This window comes from Xyrauchen texanus, chromosome 32 (genome assembly GCF_025860055.1).
Source record: "Xyrauchen texanus isolate HMW12.3.18 chromosome 32, RBS_HiC_50CHRs, whole genome shotgun sequence".
NCBI lineage: Eukaryota > Metazoa > Chordata > Actinopteri > Cypriniformes > Catostomidae > Xyrauchen > Xyrauchen texanus.
In genome coordinates, this window is record NC_068307.1 from 28,969,231 (window position 1) to 28,996,730 (window position 27,500).

At 41.6% G+C, this 27,500-nt stretch overlaps 2 protein-coding genes and 1 pseudogene across 2 annotated transcripts in view; all 3 read left to right on the forward strand.

Annotated features, from left to right (window-relative positions):
• Positions 1-3,662, forward strand: part of LOC127625987 (NACHT, LRR and PYD domains-containing protein 3-like) — a 45,502-nt pseudogene extending 41,840 nt beyond the window's left edge.
• Positions 3,663-8,523: 4,861 nt separating this feature from the next.
• On the forward strand, positions 8,524-18,732 carry LOC127626110 (uromodulin-like). Its single transcript, XM_052101675.1, has 11 exons — positions 8,524-8,609; positions 10,390-11,181; positions 11,279-11,365; positions 12,641-12,949; positions 14,055-14,260; positions 14,399-14,553; positions 14,750-14,998; positions 16,560-16,719; positions 17,216-17,282; positions 17,368-17,411; positions 18,465-18,732. Exons 1-10 carry the CDS (start codon positions 8,546-8,548, stop codon positions 17,385-17,387), a joined length of 2,109 nt encoding a protein of 702 aa, XP_051957635.1. The 5' UTR covers positions 8,524-8,545; the 3' UTR covers positions 17,388-17,411; positions 18,465-18,732.
• A 4,870-nt stretch (positions 18,733-23,602) lies between these two features.
• LOC127626105 (lysyl oxidase homolog 4-like) overlaps positions 23,603-27,500 on the forward strand; it is a 35,292-nt gene continuing 31,394 nt past the window's right edge. The window contains exons 1-3 of the mRNA XM_052101668.1: positions 23,603-23,758; positions 25,667-25,925; positions 26,817-27,451. Of these exons, the coding sequence (XP_051957628.1) occupies positions 25,673-25,925; positions 26,817-27,451 (888 nt within the window). The 5' untranslated portion in view covers positions 23,603-23,758; positions 25,667-25,672. The remainder of the gene's footprint in view (positions 23,759-25,666; positions 25,926-26,816; positions 27,452-27,500) is intronic.

Below are 27,500 nucleotides of genomic sequence, written 5' to 3' on the forward strand. Positions count from 1 at the left end.
TGATGAACCTGGAGCTTGCCACTAAGAGATGGGGCCTGACCATCAGCCCAACCAAAACTAAGCACCTTCCTGGGTATTATGTACCAACGGACACTACACCCCCACAGCTCCCAATTGGTGATGGGGCAGTTGTGGAGAGAGTGGAGTGTTTTCCATACCTGGGAAGTGTGCTTATGACCAGCTCCGGTTTGACAGCAGAGGTCTCACTCCGAATCAGTCGAGCGGCATTATCTTTTCATCGGCTGCATAATGCTGTGTGGAAGCTACCCGGTTTGTCGCTCCGCACAAAGCTTCAAGTATTCTCGGCCACGGTCATTCCCTCCCTTCTCTATGCTTGCGAAACGTGGACCCCCTAATGGAACATCATCGCCGGCTAGAAACATTTAGGCTGGCCTGCCTAAGATCCATCCTGGGTTTAACCAGGCTGGATTGTGTGAGGAGCTCACAAGTCTTTGAAAGATGTGGACAAAGTCCCATCGGTGAGCTCCTCCGGCAGGCAAGGTTGCGTTGGCTGGGTCATGTAGCCCACATGCCCGGCCACCGCATGCCTAAACAGTTATTGTTTGGCCGGATAGAGGGGCTAAGCGGAGCGCACGGGCTGGAGAAGAGATGGAGTGATGTGGTACAGGAGGATCTGGAGCTGAGTGGACTTGCCGACGACTGGTACCAGCAGTGTCAAGATCGGCCTCTTTGGAGGAGGCTTGTGAAGGATGCTGCTGGCCAGTTGGAGGCAGTCGCCCTCCAACAACAACGGAGGGCAGAGGACGAACGCTCAAAACAACGAGCAGAGCGCAGGGTGGCTAAAGCACAGCAAGTTGGCACAGTAGGGGGCACAGGTGGTGCATCAACCAGTCATCTCAGTCATTCGACCCATGTCACCGGTTGGATCTGTCCCGTGACCTCCTGCCAGCGGGCGTTCGACACTTCACGTGGCCTTAACGTGCACATAGCCTGGCACAAGCGTCGTGGTGACGTCACTGCCACTTAGTGGCGAATGGCGGTTGTTTGTTTGTTTTTGTGTGTGCGTGTGTGTGTGCGTGTGTGTGTGCGTGTGTGTGTGTGTGCGTATGCGCGTGTGTGTGTGAGTGTGTGTGTGTGTGTGTATGTGTGCATGTGTGTGTGCGTGTGTTTGTGTGTATGTGCATGTGTGTGTGTGTGCATGTCTGTGTGTGTGCATGTGTGTGCATGTGTGTGTATGTGTGCATGTGTGTGTGTGTGTGTGTGCGTGTGTGTGTGTGTGTGCAGCATGAGAACTGTTGCTTTGGGGTCAAATGCTTCTAGTCATTCTGTAGTCGATGTACCTTTGGCAGCAATGACAGCTGTGGACTGGTCTCTATCAGCATTGCTCATCTAGCCACTGTGTTTTTCCCCATTCTTCACAAAGCCGCTCGATCTCAGTCTATTGCATGGAGATCAGTTCAGCATGGAGGTGGCCTTGATCAGCTCCTTCAGGTCACTCCTCTGTAGCTTTGGCTGTGTGCTTGAGAACTGAAACTTCTCCCAAGACACAGGTGTCATGCAGACTCAGGATTTCCCTAACTGTTGTATTCATTCTCAGCCATTGCAGCTTTAACTCCTTCACAGTTGTCAATAGTCATGTTTCCATCCAAGTTATAAATGTAATTTATGGGAAAAATCTGAATAATGCAAAAACTATTTGCTAGTAAAGCAGCGTTTCCATCACATGCGTTCAAGAAATCAAAATGGCCACTTCTGGGGAAATTGAAAATTAAAAGAGGCCACCGTGGCTCTTCTTTAGTGTAATAAATAAATTTCCCTCAGACAAAGTGTTCTAACAGACCTGATGTTTGCTTGTGATCGGCGACAGATGCCTTATGTTCTGGGAGTTTATTTTGGTATTTTTTAATCCCCTTTTCTCCCCAATTTGGAACGTCCAATTCCCACTACTTAGTAGGTCCTCATGGTGGCGCGGTTACTCTCCTCAATCCAGATGGCGGAGGACGAGTCTCAGTTGCCTCAGTTCTGAGACCGTCAATCGGCGCATCTGATCACGTGACTCGTTGTGCATGACACCGCGGAGACTCACAGCATGTGGAGGCTCATGTTACTCTCCACGATCCACACACAACTCACCACACGCCCCATTGAGAGAACCACTAATCACCACCACGAGGAGGTTACCCCATGTGACTCTACCCTCCCTAGCAACCGGGCCAATTTGGTTACCTCATGTGACTCCACCCTCCCTAGCAACCGGCCCAATTTGGTTACCCCATGTGACTCTACCCTCCCTAGCAACTGGCCCAATTTGGTTGCCCCATGTGACTCTACCCTCCCTAGCAACCGGGTCAATTTGGTTGCTAAGGAGACCTGACTGGAGTTACTCAGCACGCCCTGAATTCAAACTCGTGACTCCAGGTGCGATAGTCAGCGTCAATACTTGCTGAGATACACAGAACCCTGTTCTGGGAGGTATTAATAAGAGCCAATCATTTTAATGACTAAACACCATATCTGATGCTTTTCCATGAGATTGGTCTACTGATTAGTCCAGTTATGAGTGAATTATGCAGTCGCATGACTTGAGGCAAAGTCATGTGACTTCTGATTCACATCTAGAAATGTATAAATGTGTTTCCATCATAACTTAAGCGCATGTCGTCATATAGCATAAAAATATGATTGTGCATTTTGGGTTAGGTTAGTGTTCATATCTCTAATGGTAAAAACAAATACATTAAATGCAGTCTAATTACAATTTGGAAGAAAACTATGTGTATAATCTCTGAGATAGTCTGTCCTTTTTTCCCAATAAACTGTAGTATATTTGGGCAGAGGGGATTACGATGTCCTGTGCACTCCCATGACGTCATCATAGCATTTTCTAATCCCATACTCGCTGCATGATCCAACAGTTTATTGCGCATCATATTTTCCCTCCATATTGTGCACCGCTACAGTACTTCATACTTATATTCATATCACATATAATATTCAATCATCTTGCATCCATCTTCTACAGTGTGCATTTCAATTACTGTCTCGCTTATGCTTGGGGTAGGACTGCCTTGTGTTCTTCCACAATCCTGACTCGCCAGAAGTTGGATCTTTCAGATAGAGGTGTATTTATACTACAGTTCAGATCCCTGGACTACACACTATTCTAATAAATGCTGTCTTTGGGTTTAGATGCTGCCCCGCTCACCTTTGACCCTCAGACAGCTCATGAATACCTCTACCTGACCAATGACAACACTGTGGTGACTCGTCAGAGGAAGAAACTACAATTTCCTGATCATGATGAGAGATTTGACCAGTGTAACCAGGTCCTGTGCAGCCAGCCTCTGAAAGGATGCTGCTTCTTTACGGTGGATGTGATTGGTACAGACGTGTATGTGGGCGTGGCCTGTAAGAGTATTGAGAGGAAGGGGATGAGTAAACGGGTTCTCCTGGGACACAATGAATTGTCATGGAGTTTGCGTTGCTCAAAAAATTAATGTGTGGCCTATCATAACCAAAAACAATTATCACTTCAGGCCGAGTCCATCGGCAAACTGGGAGTATTCCTCGACCAGGAGGCTGGTACTCTTTCCTTCTATAGGTTGAGCCCAAAAAGAGTCTTGTACACATTTGATGCATTTTTGCCAGAGAATCAAGACCTTTATGCTGCGTTCAGGAGTCAGATAGCTCTGTTGTTTTGAACTGTTAGGGCATTGTTTGTTTGTATGTATTTGTCCTGTAAGTCCTCAGTTGTAAATATTTCTATATAAAATACAAAATACTGGATCAAATTAGGGTTGCGCGTTATAACGGTAGTTAACGAAATATCACGATAGCAAAACATTTTAAACTGTACAATATCATCTTGTTGTTAATTTCAGTAACATATTACAGTACGCTGCCATTAGCAAAATGATATGTAATATTACTACTATATAAAAGTGTAATATTCAAAACAGTCGCAGTAATATTCATAGTAGCATAATATAATGTAACATCACATAAGCACGTGTGCTGAATATCAGCATGTTGTGATTCAGCCATTGCAGCCTTTAGCCTCAGATAATCAGTTTATTTTCATTTAATGTTTTCATTAATACTGTAAAGCTCTGTTGTGCTTTTTTTGGGGGGGCTGTCGAATTAACACATTAATTCAGTGCGATTTAATTTTGATAAATATAACGCGTTAAAATTAACGCAATTAAGCAGTAATAGGGAAGATTCCTGAGAAATGCTTGTAGTACCATCTGTTTCCTCCAGGGGGCAGTAAATGAAACTTCAGCTGTATGAGCAACACACAGTTTATACAGTGAACAAACACTTCAGCAGAACAACACAAACATGTGTTACATTCTTGTGTTCAAAACACTTGAAGGAGCGCAAATGTGATTAAGAGATCTCAAGATGTGTTTAAAGAGTATTAAACTATATTTAATGACACAGTGAACTAAACATTATATGTTTATGATGCAACGCACCCGAGACGCTACACAAGCATGTCTGACGCAGGTGTACATTGACGGTCCTTAAACAAGCCCTCATAATAAATCTGTGATTGATAAATTCACTTGTGTAATGGATTACTGTGAATAATCCATAATAATATCATAATAATCAATACATTATATTCTAAAGATGCTTTTTGTGTTATTAATGATGAACTCTTCTGCTACAGGAATGTAATGCATTTTGATTATCTGAATTTTTTATTATATATATATATATATATATATATATATATATAATTTTTAATATTTAAAAATAACTATGTATAATTATATATTGATATAAATATGTATAAATATTATATATTGATATAAATATGTATAATCATTATATATTGATATAGATATGTATACTCATTATATATTGATATAAATATGTATACTCATTATATATTGATATAAATATGTATAATCATTATATATTGATATAGATATGTATAATCATTATATATTGATATAAATATGTATAATCATTATATATTGATATAAATATGTATAAACATTATATATTGATATAAATATGTATAAACATTATATACTGATATAAATATGTATAATCATTATATATTGATATAAATATGTATAATCATTATATATTGATATAAATATGTATAAACATTATATATTGATATAAATATGTATAAACATTATATACTGATATAAATATGTATAATCATTATATATTGATATAAATATGTATAATCATTATATATTGATATAAATATGTATAAACATTATATATTGATATAAATATGTATAAACATTATATACTGATATAAATATGTATAATCATTATATATTGATATAAATATGTATAATCATTATATATTGATATAAATATGTATAATCATTATATATTGATATAAATATGTATAAACATTATATATTGATATAAATATGTATAAACATTATATACTGATATAAATATGTATAATCATTATATATTGATATAAATATGTATAATCATTATATATTGATATAAATATGTATAAACATTATATATTGATATAAATATGTATAAACATTATATACTGATATAAATATGTATAATCATTATATACTGATATAAATATGTATAAACATTATATACTGATATAAATATGTATAAATATTATATATTGATATAAATATGTATAAATATTATATATTGATATAAATATGTATAATCATTATATACTGATATAAATATGTATAATCATTATATACTGATATATGTATAATCATTATATATTGATATAAATATGTATAAATATTATATATTGATATAAATATGTATAAACATTATATACTGATATAAATATGTATAAACATTATATACTGATATAAATATGTATAATCATTATATATTGATATAAATATGTATAATCATTATATATTGATATAAATATGTATAATCATTATATATTGATATAAATATGTATAAACATTATATACTGATATAAATATGTATAATCATTATATATTGATATAAATATTATATACTGAGTTATTGTTATATGAGGGGCTTTCTCAGCAAATATTTGTATATGTGATTAATCATGATTAATTAATCGGGACATGTCTTTACTCTCTGTGAAACGGTTATTTGGGTCGCTCCAGTATCTTTAGTGGCGTATAGTGTTCTTGAATCGACACTTTTTAAATAATGAAAATATAATATTAAATAAACGTAATATTTAACACTTTTTCAATGTGCCTTGGTCATTTAGTTTTTACTGTTTGACATTTAGTGGGTTTTATATTCTCGGTGAAGGATCGTTCGCTGAAATAATGTGAATCTTTGTGTTTTGTGCAATTATTTCATCTAATAAATAATTAAACTGTGAGTGACTGTTTTCTATATATTATACACTTATGAGCCAAAACATTGACCCCTCACAGGTAAAGCAAATAACATTGATCATCTCCTAACAAGACCACATGTCAAGGTCTGGGTAGATTAGATGGTGAGTGAACAGTCAGTTCTCGTAGTCAGCGTGTTGAATGCAGGAGAATTGGGCAGGACTAAAGACCTGAGCGACTTTGACAAGGGACAAATATTTATGGCCAGACGACTGGTTCAGAGCATCTTTAAAACAGCGGCAGACCGGTCAAAGTGCCAATAAAGACCCCTGTCCACCGGCGAAAGCACCTACAATGGGCACGCGAGCATCAGAACTGGACCTTGGTCCAATGAGTCCCGTTTTATTCTACATCACGTGGATGGCTGTGGACATGTGCTCCGTTGATCTGGGGAAGAGATGGCATCAGGATGTTGGAAGACAACAAGCCGGTGGAGGGAGTGTGATGCTCTGGGCAATGTTCTGCTGGCAAACCCTGGGTCCGGCCATTCATGTGGATGTCAATTTGGCACATGCCGCCTACCAAAACATCATTGCAGACCAGGTGCACCCCTTCATGGCAGTGGTGTTCCCTGATGGCAGTGGCCTCTTTCAGCAGGATAATGTACCCTGCCACACATTGTTCGGGAACGGTTCGAGGAACATGATGAAGAGTTCAAGGTGTTTCACTGACCCCCAAATTCCCCAGATCTCAAACCGACTGAGCATTTATGGGATGTGCTGGACCAACAATTCCAATCCATGGAGACCTGAACTCTCAACTTACAGGACTTGAAGGACCTGCTGCTAATGTCTCAGTGCCAGATATCACAGGACACCTTCAGGGGTGTTGTAGAGTCAGTGCCTTGGCGGGTCGGTGCTGTTTTGGCAGCACAAAGAGGACCAACATCATATTAGGCAGGTGGTCGTAATGATATAATGATGAGGTGTAGATCATTCTGTGTGCGGCCATTTTTATACTTGCAGTATAGATTGTGTTAGAATGCCCACCTTATTCCACATCACTTTTGAAACGTTAAATCGTTTTAATCAAATCTGTAACAGCTTCTATTTGTGGAACAAACATTTGTAAAAAGTGAGATATATTCACAGAGGTGCTCTAGAAATCCTGCCATTGAGCAACTCAAAAATATTGAGTACTTTGTGTATTAGGAACATTTGAGGACATGTCAATATTAAACTCCTGCGTTTTTACATGCATTCATCATTTGAGTTAAAACCATTTATTCTTTTATTCTGTCAAACCCCTTTGAGTTTGAGTCATAATACAGTAGCAAACCAATTACACAGCAAACGTCCAAACAAAGACACGCCTCTAACTGAACTATTGTCCCAAGAAGACCGAAACTGGATGAATACACAGAACGGGGAAATAATGAGCCCAAATTAAACATATAATTCAGTTTGTACTGTACAGCAAAGGTTTATTGTCATTTGTATATTTGTCTTCTAAACGAATCAAAAGTGTAACAGATTTAGTGTCTCGTGTAATTAAATGGATTTTATGCCCAATAATGTTTTGCTATTGAAAGATTGACACCTGGTCAAAGGTGTCTGATGATTTCTGACCCCTGATTGAAGCTGATTGAACAGGAGCTCAACACTAGAGAAGTATTTCTGAATAAAAGTGTCCCACAGATGAACTCTGACCCTGTTCATGACTCTGACATGCACCAAGAGGTCAAAGCGTGTCCTTATGGAGAACTCGAGTCCATCAAAACTCGTGTAATGTCAGGAACTCTGTACACATCTGTTGACAAAAGGTTTGCCGTTATGTGCGTGTAAAGAGGGAAAGCTGTCAATGCTGTCCAAATTTGTCATATATTCAAGAAATTTGCTGCCCAAACAACTCGATTGAGAGGTTGGAAAGTGGCTTTACAACAAGAGAATTACTGTTGTCAGAATATTGACTCAAGGTTAGTATGAATCATTAACTCCTTTGTTATCTGGGATTATTGAAATTTAAGTTTAAATAATTACTAATCAAATCCTTCAATCACAGATGTGGTGCTGTGTGCGGTTCCCCTGCCCTCGTGGAGAGGGTATAAATGTGCGCCCGGAGATCCAGGACAAACCAACGAGGACAGGTGAGTCACTTCATGAAGCTGTTTTAGCGAAAGATTTGTTGGGACTTTTAAATTGTTTGTCATGTTTTTGTCTCATTCGTGATAGTTTCAGAGATGATTTAATATTCATTTGTGTTTATTGAGCAGATTGGAGGATCAAAAGGAACGTAAGATGAAGAACAGTCTGATGATGTTGGGGCTGTTTGTGATCACAGCGATGGTCACAGATGTCTCGGGTAAAGGAAGAAATGAGTGATTTGAGCATTGATTCCAGTGTTTTGTAATGAATATTGTTATCAAACTACATGAGGATGTTTGCTGATGAGCCAGTAACTGCTACGATGCATTTCAGTGCCACATAATCTAAGATTTCAGAAATGAAGTCGTAACATTGTGAGATCGATCATGTGTAGAGTTGATATGTGAGAAGTCGTAAGGAAAGAAACACAGAACAGTGAAGCTGATGTCGATGTAATCCACACTCGACCTGTAGTTCCCATTGCAGACGGGCAATCTCCTGAATGTCTCTGTGGTAAAGATACGGTTTGAGACTTCTGATTGTGTTTTACAGAATATCTGTAAGTCCGCATCTATTTGTTGCCATGATTAACAGCAGCTTGTGCGGTGCCGTCCTGAGGTGACGATCAGGCCTCATGATATACTGATATTTTACGACTGCTTTATTCATGCCATATTATAACTTTACTCTCAATTATTCTGACTTTATTCTCAAAATATTACTACTATAATCTCATAATGTTATGTATTTATTCTGGAAATATTATTGTGGCACTAAAACGCTGAAAGTTTGTGTAAATACTCTTTTCTTTGTTGGTTTGATTGAGTAGTTCATCTGCTATAATCTATCGTTATTATAACATGTCATTTTTAGGGCTGTCAATCGATTTAAAGTTTTAATTGCACACATAAATATTTTCTGAGAAAACCCCTCAAATGATTGCTCGTAACAATACAAAATATAATGATTAAATTATTATAAATATTTAAATAAATGGTATATATATAATACAGTATATTATAAATAATAACACAGATAATTAAAATGCATTACATTATTTTGGCACACAGTTATTAAAAATGACAATACAAAAGTGGCTTAAGAATGCAATATATTGTTTATTTCCCACAGTTCACAGAAAACCATTTTACATGAATTTATCAATCAGTCCGAGATGAATTATAAGGGCTTGTTTAAGGATGTGTTAATGTACACCTGCGTCAGACGGACACTTTGAGCGTCTCACTTTATTTGAGTCATAAACAACATTTTTAGTTTGCTGTGTCAAGTTAAACGTAGTTTAATACTAATAAAAACCTGTCTTGAGATCTCCATGTTCTGATTGTTTTTAAATAATTAAAACAGCCCTAGTCATTTTATACTATTTTTATATGTAATCATTTAAGTCCAAAAATCTGAGACAACATTCCAAAGAGTATTCCCCATTTCCCACATTTCCATGTCTCTGACCAAATGTCATTAAATTAGTGACATTGAGCACGTGAGCTCAGACAGTTTCCTTCCTTTGAAGACATTCTCAATTTCATGCTCAATTTTCAATTAAACTTTTCACTCAAATTTGACTTTTGCATCCCACTTTTATATTTTCCTTGTTATTATCAAACATTTATTTGACCAGGTTTAAGATTAGATTCATATTTCGACCAGATTGTGATTTAAAATCTGCCTTCCAACAGTATGGCCAAAATTACCAAGTTGGTATAGCTGCCAGCTATGGGGCGGGGTTACTCCAAAAGGGGGGTCACTTCCTCACCTGGTTAAGGTTAGGATAAGGGCTCCTATATCTTTAATGGTGATTTGGAGCTCATGCCCCTTTATAGAGCTATGCCTGCAGCTTTACCCTTCTCAAAATGACCGCACATAACATTTTAGCAAATGCAACAAACATAAAACAAGGACAGAAATATTGAAGCTAACTACACATTAAAGCTCTGTTTTCTGTTTAAAAGTCTTATGTCCACATTTCTGTCTGTCAGGTGCGGTTGTGACTCACTGTAATGCGTGTCACGAGCGCTCGACCTGCATCCCTGTGCTCAAACCTGGTCAGTTGGCTTCCACCGCAACGTATTTTAACTGCTCCTGCTCGAAGGGTTTCGCTGGTAATGGGTTAACCTGTTTCAACATCACCGCCTGCAGTGGGGCAGACTCACCGTGTTGTAGCCATGGATACCGCTGGACGGCTGAGCTGGGCTGTGTGGACATTGACGAATGCTCCGCCGCTCAGAGTCCGTGTGTGGCTCCACTCAAGTGTGAAAATATGCCCGGGTCATTCGCATGTCTGTTACCCCCGGTCAATGCCAACCCCACCTCCAACCCGCGGTCAGTGCAGTTCAGCTGCGGGAACACCGTGTGCAACCTCGGCCAGGACTGCATCGCCGTCAATGGCCAGCTGCGCTGTGCCGACCCCTGCCAGCGGTACACCGCCCTAGACGAACCTTGGCGTGCCACCAACTTCAAGACTGACAGCAACGTTCGCTGTGACCTCGGTGTAAACTGGCAAGGCTGGTACAGGATTTTCCTGAACGGTGCCACCGTGCAGATGCCGGAGCGATGCATCGCCTCACAGATGAGTGGAACCCACGTGCCCCTCTGGCTGAAGAGCCCACATCCCGTCACCTCAGACGGCGTAGTCAGCGGTAACGTTTGTGGAAACTGGACAAATGGTTGTTGTAGCTTTGAGTTCCCCATCCACATCAAGGCCTGTCCAGGAAACTACTTCGTCTACAAGTTCATCAGGCCACCCGTTTGCTTCCTGGCATACTCTGCAGGTAACTCATGACCCCTGTGAAGTTCACTGGCTCCTGATGAGTCTCCTAAGTCGCATTTAAGGGCCCTTATTGAGTCTTTCTCCATTGTATCTGTCAGATAACAACACTAAGGTGTGTAGCACCTGCAGAGATGGGACGTCCTGCGTCAGTGAGGACAAGATCAACTGGAGGTGTGAAGCACAAGGTGAGAACTTTCAAAACGATGTGTGTGCATAACAAACGTAAGTATTGCTGATAGTGTGTTTTTATAAGCCAGGTCAGTGTAGTGTTTAAAAACAGCAGCGCAATCATTACAGGACATTTACTCTTGGTATGTTTACAACGGTATGGTTGCCAACTTTTCACCAAATACGAAATGCTCGAGCATTTTCAAAACTTCAGTACAAGACGCTTCACCCTTGAGTGTTTTGCCGCTTAAATACGAGACAATGGACATCCTGTCCGTGATTCATGGCTATAGTTCCTTGCAGGAATTGAACCAGCAACCTTCCAGCCCTGAGATTTAAGGACCTCACCTCACCCCCACACATGGTATATAATCATGACCACAGATATAACTGAACTCTCACTAAGAACGTCCGATTCTAGTTAACACACCAAAAGTCAACATGAAATCAAAATCGACTCTGTTTACTTTCTTAATGCGCATGCTTTGTATTATTGTGCACAATTCAACAGTGGACGTTATTCTGAAGATATCAAATGTTTGTCTTTATAATCTTTGACCATATAATAACTTGCTCCACTTCTGAAATGACTTTTCGGCTGACATCACCTGACTGCACGGGTTATTGGTTACCAAAAGCCTGCTTCAGTATTTAGGCATTATACATATGTTGTAGCTCATGCATCCTTTATACCATCTTGCCAATAGTTCATGTAGTAATTTAAGGGTGTCTAGCAATAATGCAAGAAGGATAACAGCAGTATTAGCAAATAGCATTTCCATTGGGATACGTGGAGATGCTCTGGGGGGTGAACTCGACCACCATCCTCCACAAGCGGTTCTTCACTGTCAGGCTAACCGTCCTGATCAGGGTTAGTAACGGTTCTAGTAGCATTTCCACGTCATTACGGTTCAGTAGTTAGCTAGCCTAGTCACTTGCCCGATGCCTCCGCACCAGGTTCCGCAACAGGAACAGTTTGGCCCGATGCTGGAAAAGATTCCCAAGTCCTGTTCAAAAAGCCTCCTCAAAAGTGTGTGCCAACAGTGTTTCAGCAGCAAACTCGCATTCAGTTCTGACTCCACTCTGGTGTGAAACTTACCACTTTACCCACTTTACCCACTTTACACCTTCCAGTCAGTTCCTGATAGATAACATCAAGTCTTATCCAACACTGTTCTCTTTGAATATCCTGTTTCAGTCAGAAATGTGTCATATTACAGAATTAAATTGGGTTGTGAACACTGTTTCACACTGTTTCATGTTGACTTTAAGCTGTTGTGTTTGTGTGGCAGATCCGGTGCGTCTGTCGGGTGGTCCACACGCGTGTGCCGGGCGAGTAGAACTAAATCACAGTGGCCGTTGGGGGACTGTATGTGATGACGACTGGAACATGAACGCTGCTACAGTGGTTTGCAGGCAGCTGGGGTGTGGTCGGCCTCTCTCGGCCCCTGTGAACGGACAATTTGGCCCCGGCAGCGGCCCCATCTGGATGGACAACACAAACTGTCTGGGCTCTGAGAGACACCTGGGCCAGTGCAAACACAACGGATTCGAAAAACACAACTGTGGACACTACGAGGATGCTGGTGTTGTCTGTGAAGGTAGCCAAACACATCTGTCTGCAACCAGCACTTACATTACTAGTGGTGTTTACCAACTGAAATATCAGTATTACTATTGCTCATAATCATTTAAACATACTTCAGCGTGTCCTGCAGCATATATGCTCCAGACATGAATGAAAACTTAAATCATGTGCAGGTATATTGTTGAGGAGAGGTCACACCATTTTCACCTGACAAACCCCTATAGACTTACATTGAAGAAGGGATCTAGTGAGCAAAATATCACAGAGACTTCCACCAGTAAGAAACCATCAACAACACTCTAGCCACTATGTAGGAATACCCTAACAACCAGGGGTCAAATTTGGCCACTTTTAGGGTTCCCGTCACCTCTAAAATACCTATTTAACCACTGCTAACAAGCCAACAGAAGTGCTAGCATCCATTTACATTTATGCACTTGGCATTACAGGGACAATCCCCTCGGAGAAACCTGAAATGAATTGCCTTGCACAATGTTGGTGGCTGTGGTGGTTGAACCAGCAACCTTCTGCTTACCAGTTGTGTGCTTTATTCTACTATGTCACCACCAATCATATCAACCTAGCAATTCCCAATCAATCATCCAGAACACCCTCGTAATGCACGAAAAACCATTCACGTCATCCCAGCGCCATGGCAGCGGGCACCACTGTAGATATACAATAGATCAGGTGTGTCAAGCTCGGTTCCTGGAGGGCCACAGTCCAGCAGAGTTCAGCTCCAACCCTAATTAAACACACCTGAAGCAGCTGATCAAGGTCTTCAGGAGTGCTTGAAGATTACGAGGCATTTTGGAGTAGGGCTGGAAATAAACTGCAGCGCTGCGGCCCTCCGGGATCTGAGTTTGACACCCCTGCAATAGATGAACAAACACTTGTTTTACTTTATTATTATAATGTAGATGATTTATCAGGTTCATGGACTAAATCTCTCTCTCTCTCTCTCTGTCTCAATCTCTCTCTCTCTCTCTCTCTCTCTCTCTCTCTCTCTCTGTCTCAATCTCTCTCTCTCTCTCTCTCTCTCTCTCTCTCTCTCTGTCTCAATCTCTCTCTCTCTCTCTCTCTCTCTCTCTCTCTCTCTCTCTCTCTCTCTCTGTTAGTGCCCAGTCCGCCTCCCATGCTGGCGTTAGTGTGTGAACAGACCCTGATCAGGGTGGGTCTGCCGCTTCTACACATCGTCCCTGAGCCATTCAACACCACGTCAGGTCACATGGCCGACCCTAACTGCTTCGCCCGGCGCAAGACCAACGGCACAGTGTGGTATGAGGTCGCCCGCAGGGGTGGAGCTTGTGGGAATGTGCTGAGGGTGAGAATTGATGTCTCTCGTTACAGTATAATTCTATTTACTTCCGTCTGTAATGAATGTTGGGTGAACTCTTCCTTTACAGTCTTGTGTAGTAAAATATGTCATCTATTTATTGTATTTATTATTGTGTTTTCACAGACCAACACTACACACGCCATCTACTCAAACACACTGTTCTTGTATCCTGCTAAAGCGGGAAGTAATTTCTCTCTGCCGTCCGGGTTTCCATTCTCCTGCGTGTATCCTCTGGATTCTCAGACCAGCATGGATTTAGCGGTCAGACCGTACCTGTCGTGAGTACCTGACAAACCTTTAACTGGTACAAACAGCGTTTGCTAATGAACACTGCTTTCATGCGGCAACGACTTGAATTAAACACATGCTCTGATTGGCTGCTGCTTTGTCACTTTGTGCAGTGTTTACAGTGGTTACAACATGCAACGCTCTGTGATGAAAATCACGACTCTAACTCTGTGTTGTTCATTTCAGAATGCAGGAAATGGGCGTGGTTGCTTTAGGAACGGGCGCCAGCGCCTCCATGTCCCTGTACCGCAACGGCAGTTTCCTGGAGTCGTACCCAGCGGGCGCAGTCGTTCTGCCTGTGGGGTCTCCACTGCACGTGGCCATCAGGGTGGCAGAGGTGGAGGCGGAACGCTTTGTGGTCATTGTGGAGGAGTGTTACATCACACAAACAGCAAACGCTAATGATCCGCAGAGATACGTCGTCATTCACAACCGGTCTGTTTTTACATGAATGTTTCTGCTTGTGTTTCCTGTTGCTGTAATGTATTGAAATGCCACTTTCAATAGATCTCAAACCTACTGTGCCACCTTGCCCTCTACTACCTACAGAGGCAATTCCCTTCCAAGGGGCTGTTCACACAGCAGAATACAGGTGCCTAAAGGCACGTTTTTAACCCTCTGTTGTGGAGAAAAGTCCTAACAACTGTGGACGCTCCAGTATAACAGCGGCCTCTAGAAATAAAACAATGTTTGCTGTTTCTGAATCCTTCATCACTGACAATATTCATTTAGATTCGGATCCTCACTTCAGTGCATTTAATGTTATTTTGCTCAGATAATCACGTGTTCTGAATTAAACTGAGGTCACGCAACAACAGAAAGTGACTGTGGAAACATGCCTCCGTCAGCACATGGGTAATAATAAACCTGAGTCCTCATTAAACTCATCTGGTAAACATATATAGGCTATAAACTAAGAGTCTCTTGTGTGTTTTGGGCTTATTTAGGGTTAAAAGTCCCACAATCTCTAAAGTCATTGTTATTTGTACAGTGTCTTTCACAACACACATCGTTTCAAAGCAGCTTTACAGAAGATCAGCATTAACACAAGATAAAAGTGTGATGTCATCATTGTGTAATTACATATGATTGTAAATTGAGTATAAAATGAAAGAATTACATTACAGGAACACAAAACTCCATAAGATGTTGATTAATGGAGAAAATGAACCAGACTCACTGTGGGGGCCAGTTCCCCTCTGACTAACCCCACCCTAACCCTAAACCAGACTCACTGTGGGGGCCAGTTCCCCTCTGACTAACCCCACCCTAACCCTAAACCAGACTCACTGTGGGGGCCAGCTCCCCTCTGACTAACCCCACCCTAACCCTAAACCAGACTCACTGTGGGGGCCAGCTCCCTCTGACTAACCCCACCCTAACCCTAAACCAGACTCACTGTGGGGGCCAGTTCCCTCTGACTAACCCCACCCTAACCCTAAACCAGACTCACTGTGGGGGCCAGTTCCCTCTGACTAACCCCACCCTAACCCTAAACCAGACTCACTGTGGGGGCCAGTTCCCCTCTGACTAACCCCACCCTAACCCTAAACCAGACTCACTGTGGGGGCCAGTTCTCCTCTGACTAACATCATGAATATAATGATAATATTAATTATGTATAGTTAAAATCATGGTTTAAAATGATTAAACTAAGTAAGTGTTAAGGGTCAGTGTTTAACATCGATTGTGTTTGAACCGTAAGATTAATGACCACAGGCTTTGAAGTTCATCCTGGATTAACTGCAGAACATTGATGAGATTGTCCTGATGAAGGGTTTATTGGGTTATAAGTTATTATTTGGATTCTGGTTGAACAATAAATGCATCTGGGATTTTAGACTGAATGTTTGTGTCCGTCACAGTATTAAAAGTAAGTAAACTATAAATGCATTTCAAACTAGCGGTTCATCAGTTATTGCACTGTGCACCTCTTTATCTCCGTTTGAGATGTGGTCATGTGATTCACTCATTTGTGACTTGTGTCTTCTGTCAGGTGTCCGAGCGACAGTCACATGGTGTCGATGTTGGAGAACGGCGTGTCTTTACGCGTGCGGTTCACAGCTCTGCTCTTCCTGTACCCGCGCAGCTACAATGCCATGTTCCTGCACTGCGGCCTCAGTCTGTGCGACCACACGTCTGAATCCTGCTCAACAGTAAGCTTCTGTTTACACTCGCTCCCTTTAAAGTCCACATCAGAACTCACCGTATTTACTCACTTGACACATGCACGAGGTCTGATTGTCAATGATTCATCAGAGAACGTGATTCCGATCTTGGTAATCTTTAGTCTGGTAGAATATTTCTTCCGCTGATGTCATTCATCTTCACATCATCCAGTGAACAGTCATGTCACATCCTGCCGTTATACAAACATCAGTTTATTTCACTGAAATGCAGCACAAACCTTCAATTTAATTGTATTGAATCTGTTTGAAGTTGTAAGTGGAGGTTTACTTGATTGGTTTGTGTCTGAGTACTTCAGCTGGAAATGCTCAAAAGCAAATCCTGACGGACGGCATGTGTTGTAAATTGATTCAAGCATTAAATGTTTTATTTAATATGTATTTTATTTCGTTGCATCTAAATTACAGTTATTAATTATTCAGTGACTCTTTGATAAACTTTTGATCATTTTCTGTCTCTTTATAGAAATGTTTGACACGAAGCGTTCGTTCAATCAACAACCACAAATCTGTCACTGTTGGGCCGATCACCTGTAAGTCCCCATTTGAATATCTGGAGAGATCAGGACATCAAATGTAGTCTGAAATCCTAAACTGTTTGTGTCGTTTGTGTGTCAGGGATGAAGGACGGACAGTAAAATATTCCGGAGCAGATTTCACCGGTCAGACGTCATTTTTTACTCCAAATGATTCTATGTTTGTTTAACCCTTTAAGATCTGGAGGTGTTTTAAAGATTTCCTGTTTCAGTGGCATACCCAAAATTAAAGAAGGGTCAAGTGTTCGGTGTCGTTGGGTAAAGAAAACCTTTAATGTTTTAAATGATATAGATATAGATATGATACATTCAGACATGAATCTGCTGAAATATCACGGAGCAACTTGACTTTTTATATTCTTTATTGTATCTGAGAAATGATTTTGTGTTGATACGACAAAGCGATCAAAAGTTATAACATGACAAATATAATTAATCATAGTGTCCAAAAACATCTCCAAACAAATAAAAGATAATAATTGTGCATAAGAACTAATTACACATGCAAACACAACAATGACTAAAGGTTAGCATAGCATGCAGACATGATTTTAGTCATGAGATTTCACAGAATGAGTTTCATTCTGTCTCATTTGAGTCATCATTGATTCTGTGTCGTGTATTTGGCGCCATCTCCTGGTGGTCATATGTAACATTGTGCTTCATGTGGATTATCTAATGATCTATACATCTGATTATCTTGTGTGTGGACTCGATTGAAAGATAATCACAGACTCTAAATAATCATATGTGATATTTTATGTTCTGTTCACATGAAATAGTCAAAGACATACTTATGCTATTACTCGCTATATTTTCGTCTGTGAGTAAAACAAATAGTCTGGTTGTATTTTACTCTTTGAGAGATTTCCAACAACACATGACACATGCATATTTGATCAGTTTGATGTTTTTACTGATAAATATATATATAGTGCAATTAAAAAAAAAAAGATGAAAACTGAACACTTCACATTTGTCTTATTTCAAAGCACTTATTCAGTTTTGGTCATTATATCTACATGTATTATAAAATAGATCTTATAAACTTTCAGACGATACTTATATTGTGTTGGTCAAGACTGAAGTTATTCATATTTTGTTTAAAGTGTTTAATCACATACAGTAAATTCATCATTAATTAAAATGTTATAAACTTATTTCTTCTCTTTTTTTTAGGATCAAAATCATTTGCTGTGACTCGACACTTTTCTATCTTCACTCAGAATGACATTTTGGGACATTTCACAATCAAGTGGAAAACACTTTCTGATTTGACAATTTATTTATGATAATAAAATGATTTGTGATTATAATGTGAAGATACTCTAGATCTATTTAATGTTTTTGTTTATTTGATTGTTTTACTCTGTTTGTTTACAGTATATTTACTCTGTGTGTACTGCTCAGTAAATGTGAACTGCTTTCTTTACATTAAACTTCATTTAGCAACATCTGTGTTCAGACAATCATTTGAAGGTTTTGAGTGTGACGAATCTCTCGTTTGGTTTTCTGATGTCTTTACACCCATTTACAGTCATATGTTGCTAACACACAACATCAAAGAGTGCGCACTAAAGTCTGGTTTATTTGGGGAATCAGTGACACACATTTATAACACCCATGTTAAATCATGAATTGCTTTAGCAGTGATTGTGACCTGCAGCTTCATTTATCATCAGCAGAGAGCGACACCGCCAGCAGAAACTCTGATACCGTTTCTGAACATTTGAAAGTGTTTTGAGCTAAAGCTTCTGAAAATGAGGCTGTGTGTTTAATTGGTATAATTACAGTGTCTGTGGCTCTGCTAATAGACTACTTCACTTTTAAGACTGCTAGTTTAACTTTTACACATCTGCAGTCAGTTTAATGTGTTTAATACCGTGATGTCAGACTTCATTGTAAATCACATGAACAGTCTGATTATCACCGCTCGGCATCAAATACAGCGTGCTCTGAGATCACTGTGCAATGCTTTATTAATGCATCACTTTCTAGTTCAATGCAAATGTTTAATAATGCATAATCTGAAGTATTTCTTCTTTTTATGGCCTTTTACATAACTTCTTTGTGTTCAGATGTATTTCTCAGATTGTTGTACCCCTCTGTGCAGTTATGAAAGATGTTGAGAAGGAAACGTCTAGAATGTAAAGTTGGAACACAATGAGCTGAAGGTTTGTGTTTATTTCTCTCACACACTCATTTGGGTGTGGCATCGTGCCAGAAGTCCTAGTGTGTAATTTCAGCAGATTCACTAACTCACGCTTGTGTAACGAGCCATCACGTGGCTCCGGTCTGAGTGTCTCTAAATGTAGATGTGAACATATATTACAGATGTGACGTCTCATTTAATGCTGGAATTCTCTAATCTTACAAATCTATATTTGTGCTTTAGTGACCCGGGACCTCATTCCTCAACCCCGCTTTCTCTCTCTCTCTCTCTCTCTCTCTTATAAATCGTCTAATACAAATAAAACAAAACAAAAATTGCAACAACAACAACAAAAATGATTATGGTTTAAGTGCAAAGTGTATGCAAGTGTCTTTCTTTACTTTTTATTTTTCTGTATTTCCATAAATTATAGATTATTTAATATGTATATATGTTTACTATCACAGGAAATCTATTTCTTTATTACAAGAGAAATTATTACTATATTCATACAAATCTGTAGTTCCTTGATGTGGCCGGTATCTCTCCTGATCCGACAGTCATATACGCTGCCTCGTGTGCCTGGGTAGCGATCACACTGAGGCAACATTTGTGGATGGTTCATGTTCTTACTGCGAGGACATGACCATGGCAACGTTGCGGTCGCGGCTTTCATTTCTCAAAACAAACGCCAGTCCAGCTGTCCCCCATGTCGCTCCTTCTTCCCACGGGATTGAGGATGACCCGGCTGGCGATGGATGCGATTTGGGGATGGCAGTGGGCTCGGTTTCGCCAGGCACAGCCCCACAAACCACCAGCCCCCCGGCATGCTCGTTTGCTTCTGTCTGCGCTCGGGATGACAGCGGCTCGCTTCACGGCCAGTTTGCCTCATCCCTGGAGCCAGGTCTGTATGACGACATCGCCGCTGCATCGGAGAGCGTTCAGGCATCTGACGCTGAAGACCTGACCAGACTCCCGTCCTCGGTCCAGATGGCTGGCATGCTTTCCCGGGCAGCTGTAAGCATTTGACTGGAACCCTCCGTCCTCCCCCAACCCTCGCGGCTTGATGATTGGTACCTCGGCACCTCCTCGGGAGGAGGTAGACCCAGCCTCTTCCTTGCTGTGTCTGGTACGTGCTTTGCGTATCTACATGGACTGCTCGCAGGGCTTTAGATGCTCTGAGCAGCTCTTTAGCGGACGGCGGAAAGGGAACGCCATCTCCAAACAGAGGTTAGATCATTGGGTTTTTGCCGCTATTTCCCTAGCCTATCACACACAGGCCCTTGTGGGTTCGAGCACACTCTACAAGAAGTGTGGCATCCTCGTGGGCACTGGCCCACGGCACTTCCTTAGCAGACATCTGCAAAGTGGCGGGCTGGGCAACACCCACCACCTTTGATAGGTTCTACAACCTCAGGGTTGAGTCGGTTTCGTCCCGTCTTTTGTCAGGTCCGAGCTGGTAGAACTCGGTAATACGGAACAGCCATCCGGGTGTTCCGCTTGCACCTTGCGCCCTTCACCAAGCTGATCTAGTGTGCCTTCTCTCCCAGTTTAGCCAGTAAGCTCTCGCTTCCTGGATGCTCTTCCTCCCTAGCCCTCTGGCCGCAGATTCAGCAGAGGAATTCGCTGCCAGACCCACTACAAGTCGAGTGCTCCGTGTTAGGACTGGGCTCCACAGGCATAGTTCCTGCTTCAGGCAACTCCCTGTGACGTATTTTCCATGGCACGGTCCCATTGCTGGCAAGACCCGCATCTCCCTTGGGCAGTCCCCGCTGCCCCTGGTCACTGTGTCTGTAGCAACTCCTCCCTTGTCAGGTAGGATCTACCACCGCACCATGTCCACGGTTGGCTTGACAACCCCCGTGTGTATTAGCCACTAGTTACCTCCCCCAGTCTGGGCAGGTCATGGTCTCCGCAGGGCCTTTTCCCCCTGAAAGAATAGGAACGGGAAAGGATGCCTTCCCCAATGCATCTATAGCGTTAAGATAGCCCCAGCTGCTTTTTAACTCTATGACGAGAAACATAGAGAGAGAAAAGGCCGTGACTGGTTGGCTGGCTCCCATACAAGTTGTGTTGCCTGTTCCCATACAGGTACTGGGAATCTAAGAGTGGTATATGACACCTTTCATTGGGGGCGTTCGGGAGGGTTACATGCAGCCGACCCAACTGCTTCTAGCACGCAGCAGCTTGCTTGCACCCTGGTCGAGAGAGTGACAGAAGGTGTAGAACTGTTGTAACCCCCGTTCCCCGATGGAAGGAAAGAGACGTTGTGTTCCCCTTGCCACGTCACTATCCCTACAATGTAATGTGCTGTAACCTTATTCTCGGCTCCTCAGTGAAAACCTGTCTGACAGTCGCTCGCCCGCTCCCCTTTATACCCGCATGTCCGGGGGCGGGGCATGCAAATTCTGTCTGCCAACTTGACATTGGCCTTTTCTCAAGTTCAGAGGTACACAAGGCTCTCAGAAGAGACCCCTTGTGTCACTACAATCGACACAACATCTCGTTCCTTCCATCGGGGAACGGAGGTTACAACAGTAACCATGATGTTTTCTATGAAACAATGAATGTTCGTGGCATGGCCTCCACAAGACCCCTGAAGGTGTCCTGTGATATCTGGCACCGAGACATTAACAGCAGGTCCTTCAAGTCCTGTAAGTTGAGAGTTGGGGTCTCCATGGATCGGACATGTTGGTCCAGCACATCCCACAGATGCTCAGTCGGTTTGAAATCTGGGGAATTTGGAGGCAAGGCAACACCATGAACTCTTCATCATGTTCCTCGAACTGTTCCCGAACAATGTGTGGCAGGGTGCATTATCCTGCTGAAAGAGGCCACTGCCATCAGGGAACACCACTGCCATGAAGGGGTGCACCTGGTCTGCAATGATGTTTTGGTAGGCGGCATGTGCCAAATTGACATCCACATGAATGGCCGGACCCAGGGTTTGCCAGCAGAACATTGCCCAGAGCATCACACTCCCTCCACCGGCTTGTTGTCTTCCAACATCCTGATGCCATCTCTTCCCCAGATCAATGGAGCACATGTCCACAGTCATCCACGTGATGTAGAAGAAAACGGGACTCATTGGACCAAGGTCCAGTTCTGATGCTCGCGTGCCCATTGTAGGTGCTTTCCCGGTGGACAGGGGTCTTTATTGGCACTTTGACCGGTCTGCCGCTGCGCAGCCCCATATGCAGCAGGGTGTGATGCACTGTGTGTTGTGACACATTCCTCCCGTAACCATCATTAAAATGTTCTGTGACTTGTGCCACAGTAGACCTTCTGTCGGTTTGGACCAGACAGGATAGCCTTCGTTGCCCTCATGAATCGATGAGCCTTGTGCGCTAACCTCCCTGTCACCGGTTTCTACAATGTCTGTAGGTACTCACCACTGCTGACCAACAACACTTGCTGTTTTAAAGATGCTCTGAACCAGTCGTCTGGCCATAAATATTTGTCCCTTGTCAAAGTCGCTCAGGTCTTTAGTCCTGCCCAATTCTCCTGCATTCAACACACACTGACTACGAGAACTGACTGTTCACTCACCATCTAATCTACCCAGACCTTGACATGTGGTCTTGTTAGAAGATGATCAATGTTATTTGCTTTACCTGTGACGGATCAATGTTTTGGCTCATTGGTGTATTTAAGAGTAATTACTATGAGCTTGAGTTATATTGATGCTTGACATACACTGCTAAAAATATGATGATAAAGCCATTCTTGATTAGACACAAAGGCATATAATAATGATCAGGTCATTATACACTTTCACCCTTGTTTTACCCTTAAGGAGACAAAAAGGTACTTATTTTTCTTTGTTTTTTCTCAGAGGAGCAAAACATACAGTAGGAGACAATAAGTCCTTAGGTAACAATTAATTACCCAAAAGGAGTTATACATTTGAACTAGAGGTACAAAAAAGGTCCATTGTACTGTATGTTAAACTGTACCTTTTTGAGAGTGTAAAAATATATTCTCTTGAAATAAGGCTTTATGTTAAAGGTTGCACAACTTGCACATTTTGTGGTGAATTGCTCATTTCTTCTGTGTAGATCTGTTGTTAAAGGAAGAGATTCCAGTCGTGACCATGTCATTTCATAACTACACTATAAAGAGAGAAAAAGACAATTAAATGAAGAAAATGACTTCACATTAACCAGAGAAAATCAGAGAAAGTGACAGAGGCAGAGAGAGAGAGAGACAGAGAGAGAGAGACACAGAGAGAGAGAGAGAGAGATGGTTGAGTTTTAACTCTCACACACTCTCAGTCAGACTCTCTCGCTCTCGTGCGCACACACACTGATCTGTCTGACAGGTGAGTTTGCAACTTGTTACTCTATATCATATTAAATACATGTATTATGTGTTGAGTGTTTAAAGTAACTGGATTGTATTAGAGGATTTCAGAGATTTGTATTTGATTTAGTTTATTTGACTCTATGCACTGCAAAAAATCACATTCTTTATTAGTATTATTGTTTTTCTGCAGAAATATCTAAACATCTTTAATAAAGACAAGTTGACCTGATAAACAAAAGTGCATCAGATATTAAGGGTTATTTTCTGATAATCCACTTTTATTTTAATTGCATTTAGTCTTTTTCACTTATTTTCAGCATAAACTTGATTTTGTTTCTATTCTGAGATTATTTGAGTGTTTGTTCAGATCTCAGAGTTCCACTTTCAGTTTTCTCTCGTTTGATTTGAATGTGCTTTATTGGCATGACAAATAATTGTACATTTGTCTTGCTAAAGCATCTCTTTCTCCGTCTCTATATGTATTTAAGTTTCTCAATGCCACACAGAAGGTCTCAGTTAATTATAAGTGTTTGAGTGGAATGTGTGTGTGGTTTATATGCTTGTGGTTGTGTTTTGGTTATTTCAGTTTTGCAAAGTTGTGCTAAAAATACAAAACATGGAGCTGTAAATGTGATGATAACTGCCTCTCAAAGACTGTTAAATATATAGAGTCATTTTCACAATACACATCACAGCTTTAAAGAGAATCATAATGACTTAAAAATAAAACTTCATTGAAACTCACGTCTATAAGCCCCCCATGAAACTTCATATGATGATAGATAGTAGAAAAAACATAGTTCCCCTTTATAACATTAATATAGTATAATGTCAATATTGGTACAAGTAATGTATTAATTCAGTGAACCAAAGAAACTGGTGGTGTAGTGGTCTAAGCACCATAACTGGTAATCTGGTAATCAGAAGGTTGCTAGTTTGATCCCCACAGTCACCACCATTGTGTCCTTGAGTAAGGCACTTAACTCCAGGTTGCTCCGGGGGGATTGTCCCTGTAATAAGTGCTCTGTATAATACATTGGTACTCAGAAGGTTGCTGGTTCGATCCCCACAGCCACCACCATTGTGTCCTTGAGTAAGACACTTAACTCCAGGTTGCTCCGGGGGGATTGTCCCTGTAATAAGTGCTCTGTATAATACATTGGTAATCAGAAGGTTGCTGGTTTGATCCCCACAGTCACCACCATTGTGTCCTTGAGTAAGGCACTTAACTCCAGGTTGCTCCGGGGGGATTGTCCCTGTAATAATTGCTCTGTATAATACATTGGTACTCAGAAGGTTGCTGGTTTGATCCCCACAGTCACCACCATTGTGTCCTTGAGTAAGACACTTAACTCCAGGTTGTTCCGGGGGGATTGTCCCTGTAATAAGTGCCCTGTAAGTCACTTTGGATAAAAGCGTCTGCCAAATGCATAAATGTAAATGTGAATCTTCCTCACACAGATAGACTTGTGTGATACTCGGTTTAGGTTTGAAATCTCCTTGCATGCTCCTATGAACTTACTAACTCACTTGACTTGCTCCTGGTTGAGTTCTGGTTAAAGTGTTCTGTGCTCTGGCTTTGGTGTCATTACTGCTGGCAGGAGTCATTAGCTCTGACTCGACACACATGATTTGAGGAGACAGTTGGACCCAAATGAGCTTCAGAGTCACTTCTCATTTAGATCTGGAAAAGGTTCATTGACAGTAGCTTTTGAGTCGTCAGCTGCTGGAAAATGGTGCTCGTAACATAACGGGCACAGGTTCGATTTCCAGAGAAGACACCTTCTGATAAATGTAAACCTTGAAGGGACTGCAAATGACTTTGTACAAATGTCCAGTAAATGTAGATGTTGTGTGATGGTGAGCCCTATGATAAGGGTGACCCTACTACATAACGACTGACTCTTCTGCGTCTCCACTGCAGGCAGCGATGATGATGATGATCCTGTTTTTCCTGACTGTCGTCATTTCCCGGCTTGCACATGGAATGCCAGGATTCCAGGTGCGTCTGGTTGGCGGGAGAAACAAGTTTGAGGGCCGCGTGGAGGTGTTCCATAACAACGAATGGGGAACCGTGTGCGATGACGAGGTGAACATCAATCTGGCGAATGTCGTATGTCGAGAACTGGGATTCTCGCACGGCCTCACCTGGGCCCACAGTGCCAAGTTCGGCAAGGGGCGAGGTAAGAGGGTTTACACAGTGTTCCAGGAAATTATGCTAAAAACAATTATCCCGTCTTTGAAAATGTATTATATGGCAATAGATTGCCCATCAGGTTCTCAGAACACTAGAAGTATCGACTGCATTCTCTTGACAAGGATAGTTCACCCAAAAATATAAATTATTTAGGCGAAATCCACACTAAACGTTTTTTAACTGGAAAACTCCATTTTGAGTTTCCTAATGTCATAATTTTCCAAAGTAGTCCATTATGGAGAGCATTTTCTTAACACTCGGTTTTCAGTTGGGGAAATCTAGTGTGGATGAGCTACATTAATGCATTTTCAAATAAACATGCATTATTCCAGAAACATACTTTACACAAACACACATGCACAGATGTGAGCGATGGCCAATGCTCGGTCCAGTTGAACATACATAACTGACTTTTTGAGTTACTGTGGTGGGAACAAACCTCAGTACTAAAGGGGCCTATAAAGTGACCTTCAAAAGTTATTATTCAGGTAATTTGATAGATATATATTAACTTTAACTTCCTTGCTCAGCCATGACAGTCTTAAAGGAGAAAACTCACTGTAGAAGCCCAAAGTTCACACTAATATCCGCTATAGCGCCCCTTGTGGCAACATTGAAAATGCATCACATGGTTGCCTCGTATTATGAATTACGGTCTTTAAAAGCATTTGCTTTTATGTACTTGCGTGCAGTACATTTCGGCCTTTAGTGTGGACATGGCCTAACCCTCATGTTGTTCCAATATTCAATATATGATATATATATGATGCCAAAATGCCAATGGTTCTCACTTGTTTTATAACCAAACGCAACACACAAGTCAAATACATGAGATGGAGAATTCCTTTATAATTGCTTTAATTTTCTGTCTCCACAGGTCCTATCTGGATGGATAACGTCTTATGTACGGGCGCAGAGAACTCGCTATCGGACTGTCGATCTAACGGCTGGGGAGTAAGCGACTGCACACATGCAGAAGATCTGGGCGTCATCTGCAGCCCAGTGCGACCCCAGCAGGGCCACGTCCCACATTACCAAGAATCAGCTCAACCTGCCCCCGCTCCACCACCTCAACCCCAATCTCAAATCTCCAACTCCCCATCAAACCCTCCTATAGATGCCCAGGTGCCCGCCAGCTCCACCTACAGACGGGGGCATGAAATAGCCCTCCGTCGCAACAGCCAGGGCTCATCGTCACCACAGCTACATGGCCATCAAATCCAACTGCGCCGGCAAGGATTCGAAAACACCGCCACTACACGTGAACATGAAAACTCTGTGCCAAGAGGACACCAGTTACCAAATTTTCTGCACAACAGGGCCACATACAGACGGGCTCAGGAGGCTCCGCACGTACCGGTCAGTCAGACTCAATTCCAAGAGACTCCACCCAGACCACCAGCTCCAGCACGCAGACCTGAAGCTGACCCAGTTTACAATCCAGAGCCAGCGTATCCCAGTGTGGAGCACAATAACAGGATGGATCTGGACTTCAGTGACACTGACAGCCAGGTTTGACATTTTGAAATCGTAGAGTCACACTTTCAACTAAGACTTCAAG

Bases quoted from the DNA above. Each gene is read 5' to 3' on its own strand.
- LOC127626110 (XM_052101675.1), top strand. From the start codon at position 8,546: ATGAAGAACAGTCTGATGATGTTGGGGCTGTTTGTGATCACAGCGATG. The intron at 8,610-10,389 runs GTAAAGGAAGAA...TCTGTCTGTCAG, and splicing joins GATGGTCACAGATGTCTCGG to GTGCGGTTGTGACTCACTGT. The intron at 11,366-12,640 runs GTGAGAACTTTC...TTTGTGTGGCAG, and splicing joins CTGGAGGTGTGAAGCACAAG to ATCCGGTGCGTCTGTCGGGT.